Source organism: Struthio camelus, chromosome 4, assembly GCF_040807025.1.
Source record: "Struthio camelus isolate bStrCam1 chromosome 4, bStrCam1.hap1, whole genome shotgun sequence".
NCBI classification, from domain to species: Eukaryota; Metazoa; Chordata; class Aves; order Struthioniformes; family Struthionidae; genus Struthio; species Struthio camelus.
In genome coordinates this window covers 79934341-79942985 of record NC_090945.1, presented here as the reverse complement: position 1 = coordinate 79942985, position 8645 = coordinate 79934341, and the positions used below count along the sequence as shown (strand labels likewise).

The 8645-nt window shown below is 34.1% G+C and overlaps 1 protein-coding gene across 2 annotated transcripts; it reads right to left on the bottom strand.

The window, feature by feature from the left end:
- Positions 1–385: 385 nt before the first annotated feature.
- Positions 386–7478, bottom strand: LOC104151342 (transmembrane emp24 domain-containing protein 11). 2 transcript variants are annotated; one of them, XM_009686104.2, is made up of 5 exons: positions 7327–7478; positions 6335–6435; positions 5360–5485; positions 3020–3166; positions 386–2133 (listed from the first exon to the last, which is right to left on the bottom strand). In XM_009686104.2, exons 1-5 carry the CDS (start codon positions 7454–7456, stop codon positions 1984–1986), a joined length of 654 nt encoding a protein of 217 aa, XP_009684399.1. In that variant the 5' UTR covers positions 7457–7478; the 3' UTR covers positions 386–1983. The 2 variants fall into 2 exon arrangements, with proteins under 2 accessions (XP_009684399.1, XP_068797138.1); XM_068941037.1 differs by lacking the exon at positions 5360–5485.
- Positions 7479–8645: the final 1167 nt, after the last annotated feature.

Below are 8645 nucleotides of genomic sequence, written 5' to 3'. Positions count from 1 at the left end.
CAGAATATAATAGCCCCTTCATAAGTTCCGATGCGTTGCTTGCCCTTTTGGTTTTAAAGCTTAAGCGCATTTTAAGTGAGATCAATAAAGTTTATAACTGGAATAGTTAGGAGCCTTAGGCTGAAACTAAGCGTCAGCTAAAGTCTGAATCACAGCCTGGTAGCAACCCGTTATTAAGCTTTCCTCTTGGACTTCATTTTTTATATGGTTGTAACTCATCTTTCTTCTTTTTCCCCTACCAAAGAGTTTATTATAATACATGTTTTAAGAGAGTGCTCTATAAAAGTGAACTCACTAACACTTTATTTACCTTCTTCACTTACTTCCTGTGACAATTCTAAGATCTCCGAACTTTTAAAACATGGAACACATGTCAGCAAGCAGCTTTATGAGATTTTATTTCGATTGTTTTGGTCTGTGGGACATTACTTTTTGTCTCTACTTCATATCTGCTTTATGGATTCTCACCTACTCACACATGTATTTCCATTTCCATACTATAAAAGTAAATGAACTTATCCTTGCTAATGAAAACAAAGGATGAGAGGACAGGAAAAAAGAAAGACGGCATCACCTTTAAAACAATAATTGGTCCACAAACATTTCAGCTTGCACTACTATTTAGACTAGCAAAGGGTCTGGAAAGACAAGCAGGAAGCCAAACTGTGATATTCTGCTGTCACAGTGCTCTCCAGAAGACCTTTTTTAAAGAATGTCCTTTTACATGCTAACCAAGTGGTGAGATGGACCATCTCTGAGCCACCACCATCAAAGTCAGATTTACCTTAAATTACAAATCTTCTTACACTACTGCTGCTCAGACAAGCTAATTATCTGAATTTTTAACCACAGTTTGGCATAGCAGTTGTACTTGCATGACGCTGTAGCTACTCCGCTAGTTGCACGGAAGCTAGCTAAATTAAAGCAAATCAGATATATCCATCAAAGCTGCAATAAGTGAAAGGGAAATATATGATTAAGTCATAAACTGGTAAGTTCCTTAGATGCTCCGCGCTACAGTTACTGAAAAATTAAAATAACTCTCCAGCAGAGAAACAGACTGAAGAATTTGGTGCAGGAATAACTTAAAATATATAGGTACGAATTCAGTTTACTTTAGTATACTTCATAAAGACTATAATTTACATAAATAACTGTGGAAAAAGGCAGATCTCAACTCTATAGCCTAGTGATTAGGGCTCATCTGCAAGTAGAAGGCAATTGTTCATCCAGGTCTTGGTCTCTCTCTCTCTCTTCCACAGTAATTGTTACAACCACTGATCATAATTTAACCATAATATTAAGAGTGGGCTCCACTGCCACCCAGAACTTGGAATATTTTAAAAGAAAGCCGTCACAATTACATTTGAGGAAATGGTAGGTGTACAGATACAGAAGAGTGTCAAGACACTCTTAAATTAAGCTCTACAAGGGATATAGGTGTTTCTCTGCCTGGCGTTGGAAACCTGATCCGGCTGAAGTGCTAAGCTGTTCATGCTAGTACAGGAACAGATTTCTAAGTGAGTAGAGAATTTTAAAATGTAGGAAATATTTTTAGATTTCAATATTAGATATAACAGTCCTCAGCTGAACTTAAATCCAGCCTTAATCATTGAGACTTTCTCCTAGATTTAACTTTACATCTGTAGAGGAAAAGCAGGTGAAAAAAGCTGGGATTCAATGAAGAAAATGTAAGAGGGAGATAGATAATATGACACTGATAGGGAAGGCAGAGTTAGAATAAAAATCGGGGTAGAAGATGAGAAGCTTGAGAGTTACATAGAACCAGTATTATTACAGATAACGAGTTTGTTGCATGCTAGATTTTCTCTGAGTGTTTTTCATTCCAGAGGTTATTTTTCTAATTCAAAGATAGTTCAATATCTAAATAATCTATGTGTTTATATTTAATGTCTTATTAATTCAAAGGTAAGGTATTACATGTTGTGCAATTTTTGAATCCATGCATTTACTTTATAGCACTTAAACAAGCTTCTTAGCTATAAAGAAATCTTTGAGAGATTTGATTTGCCAGATTCCGATGGAGATAAGGATTAATGTTTGTACAATAGCCCACCACAAAATATTGCTGTTGGTTTGTTCACTTATCTTTCGAAAGTTTTCTTCACGTTCCTGATGAAGAGAGGAAAAGTATACTTATTAGTTTTCAGCATCCACATATTTCATGCTGCTAACCTGGTAACTAGACATCCATCCCTCCTCTGTATGGTAGCGAACAAACACTCTTTTCATAATGATAAAAATTAAAGTTTATTCTTCTTATCCATAAGGTTGTCAGATCTGCAAATCAAAACTGAGAAGCAAACACACCTGAAGCAAAATTGCGAGCAGAAGTTTCCTGTGCTCTCAAAATATATTCTGTGTTAAATATGTTCCATTAGCACCTAGGACGTTTCAGGCTTACAGTCAGTTCCATATTGCATTCAAGGAGAAAACTCAAGTGCCAACCAGGTCCTTTTTGCACCCAAATTTCTTTCCTCAGGAGCCAGTTTATACATTTTAAACACATGACTGCACACATATCTATAGAAAGTGAGGACAATTGAGTACTCTTGTTTGAAGGAGAGCTTTTTTTCTAACTGCAGGGAGAGATATAGATGCACACTCTATCATTTCCTTACCCACTCCAGTAAGGTTTATGCACATAGCCAGCATGGAAATAACAGCTGACAACATCACCAACAACGGTACCAATCACCTACTCAGCTGCTGTTATTGGCTCTGACCAAGAAAACTATATTTATAAATTCCTGTTTTAAAGTAACATATATTTTTATAAGCATAAGTTCACAGTAATTAATTAGTTTTTATATTCTTTTCCTTTACAGCATAAATACATTTTGCAAGCTAATGTGGGTTATTTTGGTCAAATATTAATATATTTTTAATGAATTAATTAAAAAACCTGCAATTAAATAATAAGCCTTATAATACTTTATAAAATAAAAAACCGTCAGCACAATTTTTTCTTAATATTTCAGTTAGGTGACATACGTACTCTTTCATAGTTTTGTTCTTTGGATATGTGTTGAATTTGCTCAATTAGATGCTCCATTCTGAAATTCACTTCATTCACTTTGTCTTTGGCTTGAGCAATAGCTTCATCCAGAAAATGTTCTCCAACTCTAATGTCCAAATGGATACGCTGTGAACATAAAAAATATTCTCATGACTGTGTATCTTCTGTGTTTTCCTTAGAAAAAAATAAATAAAATACAATTTCCATTTAAGCTTACTATAGGAAAATGATTTAATTTACCTATAGAAATCCTTACTAAAATTAGAAGCAGCTGTGATATTTACAGTATTTCTTAACTTTATTTTAAAATTAATTATAAAAATTTAAAATCTTCACTAATGCTAGGGCATTGTTTTATACTTATATTGGTTCAAAAAGTATGAAAATATTTTCTATTCTTTGTCCAGACTAGTAAAAAAAAGGAAAATTATTAGGACTGCTCATTGCATTTCACATTCCATCCCAATATTGCAGAAATGGCATTCTTCGATAGCACTGCAGGAATCTTTTAATAAATGTGCTTGTAGGTTTCCTCTGCCTAAAGTTAGGAATATAAGGCTGGAAGGAGACCAGCTGAATAATTAATTGCAGTGTTCTCATAGATATTTAAGCAGAACAGTCCGTAAGGTATGAAGCATGAGGTACGAAATGCCTTCCAGTATCCTATTGCAATTGTAACATCTATAGCAAAAATGTCCCAAAACCTCAAGACTGTAGACCAAAGAAGAATGGGTGTTGCAATGTTATAAAACTGATTTGGGTATGAATAACAGTTTTTGCTAAAACTAAAAGGGGAAGTTACCCCAGAAGCCAGCTCATAACTAAGAGAAAATAAAAGTTTTAGCCCACCAGATAACCTACAAAAATCCTACAGCTTGGTATTGACAGAACAGAATTTTGTTCTACCAAACATCGACAACAGTTGGAGACAATGTCTCCTTTCAACTCTCTTTTAGAGTTAGTTGACTGAACATCCAGAACTTCCTGTCACAACCTTATGATAGCCTTTGTCCATGAATTTATTAAGCTTTGTTTTGAAGCAGTTTAGATGCCACCACTGCAGCTGGTTGTTCCAGAAGTCTGCTTGATTTAATTTAGTTTACAGAATGTTTTTCCTTTTCTGATTTTTATTCCTGCAGATATAATTGTGGAAAGCAATATTTTCCTTTTTAATTTTTGCATTGTTAAACTAAACAAACTGTGCTTTTAACGTTAACTATTAATCTTCTCCTTCTCTGCATTTCTGTAGATAGGATGACCAGAACTGTACATGGTATTCTAAATGGCATCTAGCCAATAACTTGTAAAACGGTATTAATACGTCACCATCTATAATAAATAAAAAACTCCTAATATATCCTCAGAATTACATTGATGACCAACCAATACAACTTTATCCCCCTTACCATCTCCAGTTGATGCAATCTAAAAAATTTTTATTAGTAGAACCTAAGTGCTTTTGCCATGTGTATGGTTAAATTTCAATTCATTTCCACTAGAACAACCCATTAGAACACCTAATTATTCCTATATAACAGTCCCTCTACAGTACAGTTAATACTTCTCAGTTCTGTCATCTACATGTTTCCAAAGCATGCATCTAGGATGAGATTTAACATAACTCACTTCACAGTCTTACAAGGTGTATACATCTAGCTAGTTATCCAACCCACTGAAAGAAAAAGTCAACACGAGAAAACAATTCTTCTCACCCATTTTAGTCAATTACCTTTTGAGAAGAGGCGTATAGATAACATTTTTAACACAGTGTTTATGAAACTGTTTGCTGAAATAGAAGTAGATTAGAGTCATGGTATCACCTTTGGTGGCCCTTTTTTTTCAAAATCTGCTTTAAGACCAGCTTTGTTGGCAATATCAGGAATGGTAATATGTTTTTAATTTGAATATCTTTCAAAAATTTTAATGCTAAATTTTCTGAAAGAATTCAATCAAAGATAGTGGAGCCATGGAATATGATGAGTAATTTTGCAGCAGTATTTGTCTTAGTCAATCTTATGTATCTATCTTTTTGAACCAAACGGCTGTTCTTATTGATCAGAATCTTTTCATATTCAAAGCACTGTACAAACATTAAATCAGTCTATAGTTATTAGACTTGCCTCCTTAATCTTGATTTCTTAGATATTAGAACAGAGTCTCTTTATCTCTTCATCTTCGTAGCTCTAGATTTATCTTCTTTAACCACTAGGAAATATATCTCCTAAAAGTTGAATCAACTTTGAATCGAATTTTTTAAACTCTGCAGTTTGTGTACAATAGATACTATTACGATGAAGAATAGTTAAGAAATACACTTACCAGTTTACTTCCTGCAAATGCCACAAGGCTTGTGGAGTTAGACTGTAAACAGATAACATGCTCCCCAGATATATAGGATGTAAAAGAAAATGTTGCTTGTGGCCCATACAGTTTTTTCAATAGTACCTGTAATTTATATATTATATATGTTGTGTATTTAATTTAAGTTCTGTGTATACCAACAAAATAATCAAAAAACAGTATTGTGTGTTTCATATAAAAATACTAAATTGATTAATCTGCTGAAAACAGTAAATTAGTTCGAATTTCAGAATAGATTTAGAGAATAATAATATGTTTAAGCTCACAGCACTGAAATGCTATGAATTTGTGGAATGGACAAAAGCCAATGTTCTCTAAAAAAAGGCATTTAAAATTTGAAAACGAAGACCTTGTTTAGACACAGAAATAAGTAGTCCATTGTTGAAAAAGCTCAGTACCTCATGCAGTGCAAGCAATTGCTATGGATGGCAGCTATATGTAGCCTCATGGTTTACTGTACTTTTGCAGCTTAATTTATTATGAGTCTCCCTTTCAGCTATGCAAATACTTTCTGTACCATTTTACTTCATTAGTGAATTTTCATTCCTTTTAAATCTAGTGTTTTTTCTCAATTGTATCTTAGTATTTTTAATGACATTGTTTCCTGAATCTAGCAGTAATGAAAAAGTGTTGCCAAAATTAAAAAAACAGAGGGAATAAAACACAAAAACCCTAGCTGATTAAAATAAAATTTCTAAGATCCCGCAAATAATTACCAGGCATTACCATTTGTATTTATTCTGATGGCAACCAGAAGGTGCTTATACATTTCAACACCAGAATATTTAATTAGCTGATATACTGTGATTTTATATTTTACAAAAAAAGTGTCCTTTTTTTTTCAGATAGTGTTACCTTCTAGTGCCAAAGGTCACTATATATAAGCCCTACAGAAACGTTCATGATAAGATGAGAATAATCAATGAGATTTACCTCAGCGGAAGGAGTTGTGACAGTCACAAACATTCCCAAACCAGGAGCAGACTCAAGAAAGTCTTGCTTACGTATATCCCACTGTTGTACTTTGTAATTCCCTGAATAAAAACATAGATACTCATCTTCTAAATACAAAATAGCTTAATAGTAAACATCTTTATTACATTTTGGCAAAAATATGAATATAAATGATTAATAGTAACACATGATAGATATTTCATAGACTTATGTCTAGAAATTACTCAGGGGGCATTTTATAACACAATGTGAAATGCAATGAAGTTTATACTATAATAGAAAATTTTCTAGTATGCTATAAAAATGGTTGATTAACAAATAATACTTTTTGATTACCCCTACTGCTCTGGCAAGATTAGCATCCAGAAGGTATGCTGAGACCTCCAAAAGAAGGTTTGGGTACTGTACCCAAACTGTGTTTTTAAGATTGTCTTTCACATAGACCCCAATATCTGTAAAAGCTGGTTGCATACTTATTTTGACTGTCCTCTATCAATCTTACCTTTCCAATACGGTAGAAATAATTCATTGGGTTTATAATATCCCGGGTGGAATAGAACTTTAATATGTCTTGAATTTCTTCTTCCCAGTCAGTGTTAAGCAAAAAAAGTACCTCTCCCATTCATATGGGAAAAACCATGCTGCAGAAATTCTAGTACGAATGATTAAATCAATTAGAGTGTATAAAATCATGTGTTGAAATAGCAGTTCTACTGCCATAAAATTAGAAGATAATCTTTTCCATCATCCAGTTAAGGATGCTAAAAACTTGTACTGCTAAGCTAGATTTGCCCGTGTAATACGCACACATAATGTGTGATGACACTCTGGCTAGCCCTGGCTGCAGGTGGTCCTCTTTCTTATCACCACCATTTTACCATACTCATCAGTCACAGATTTTCCTGTTACATTACAAGCTATTTTTATTGTTGCATACTTTAGATCGTCATAAAGCAATGACAGGTACCTACCAATTACCAAGGTGTCACTGGGAACGTCCTCGATTAAACATTTCTCTTCTCTTTCCCCACTATGAAAATACAAAGCAGGTGAGAAAGAAATCCAAAAGTTCATAAGAACTCCTATTAGTTGGCTTTTCATGATTTTGTGTATCCTAGTTGTACTGCTTTTGAGGATAACTATTTACAAATGTATATAGTCCTGTAGCTAGCTGTTCCTTGTTTGCTGCTTATCAATGTGCTTTTGAGAGAAAAAAAAAAGCTGTGAGAAAAGACAGCTGGTGGTTACACATTTAGAGATAACTACAGTATGTTCCACAGAATGAGATAGCGAGAACAAGATAATATGTAAAGTCTTTCTTCTTTCCTAACATCTGGATCAACATTTTATTCTATACATGGAGGATTATAGAACTGAAAAGGACCTCTTGGGTACTTGAGATCAGTCCCCTACATTCCTGTAAGCAACAACTTGGGCTGTCTCTTTCCATCAACTGCTCAAATTTAAATTTAAAAAGAATTTGTTCTTCTTGTATCTCACATTTGTCCTGGCTGGTTATTCCAGAGCTTCACTGCTCCCTGATTTAGAAATTTTGTAATTTCTAACTTAAAGTATTGGAAATAGTTATACCTATGCAAAAAACATACGAACTACATAAAAAGACTGAAAGAAATATGAAAAGGAAAGTCAAAGGAACCTGATTAATAAAATAATCTGAAACAGTAAGTGATATGATACAGTAGAAAAAAATACAATTAACATTTTATCTAAATAAGTTTTTTTTACATTAGAATGTCTTTTTCTTGGACGCTATATAACAAATTCTCTAAAGAAAGCTATAGTATTGTTCAAACAATGATTGAGATTTTACTATTGCCCTCTAGTATCACAAAGTCAATAATCTATATGCGTGATGACTGACGTAGTTAAAGCTCAACTGTTCCTTGTTCTTTAAACTGAGATACCTGTGTCTGAGCAGCTGGCCTCAGTGTGAGAGGATACATGATCATTTCCCAGTAGGGAAGACCCACCTTTGGGATCATTGCTGTACTCAGAAGCTCACTGCACTCCTGCCATAAGACTTCTGTCTCTCTACGATCTGATCTGATGGAGATTCTCTCCATCTCTGCCTCGTTCTCAGCAGCACCTGGCATTTTCAGATGAGATTGCTCAGTGTAGTCCTTGAACATGTCTGTGATGAAGCTCTCAGTTCACTTTAGAGTTTTTTCATCTTCCCTTTAAGATGGAGGATATAAACTGCCTGTACTTCACACACGCACACACACACAGAGTGCTGTAGACTGGGAAAACCATCTCCTTTGTGGACTTC

Excerpts from the sequence above, each read along its gene's own strand:
- LOC104151342 (XM_009686104.2), bottom strand. The coding sequence starts at position 7,456 with ATGAAAAGCCAACTAATAGGAGTTCTTATGAACTTTTGGATTTCTTTC. Across the intron at positions 5,486-6,334 it reads TCACAACTCCTTCCGCTGAG|GTACTATTGAAAAAACTGTA; the intron begins GTAAATCTCATT and ends TATAAATTACAG. Across the intron at positions 2,134-3,019 it reads AAGAACAAAACTATGAAAGA|GAACGTGAAGAAAACTTTCG; the intron begins GTACGTATGTCA and ends TCTCTTCATCAG.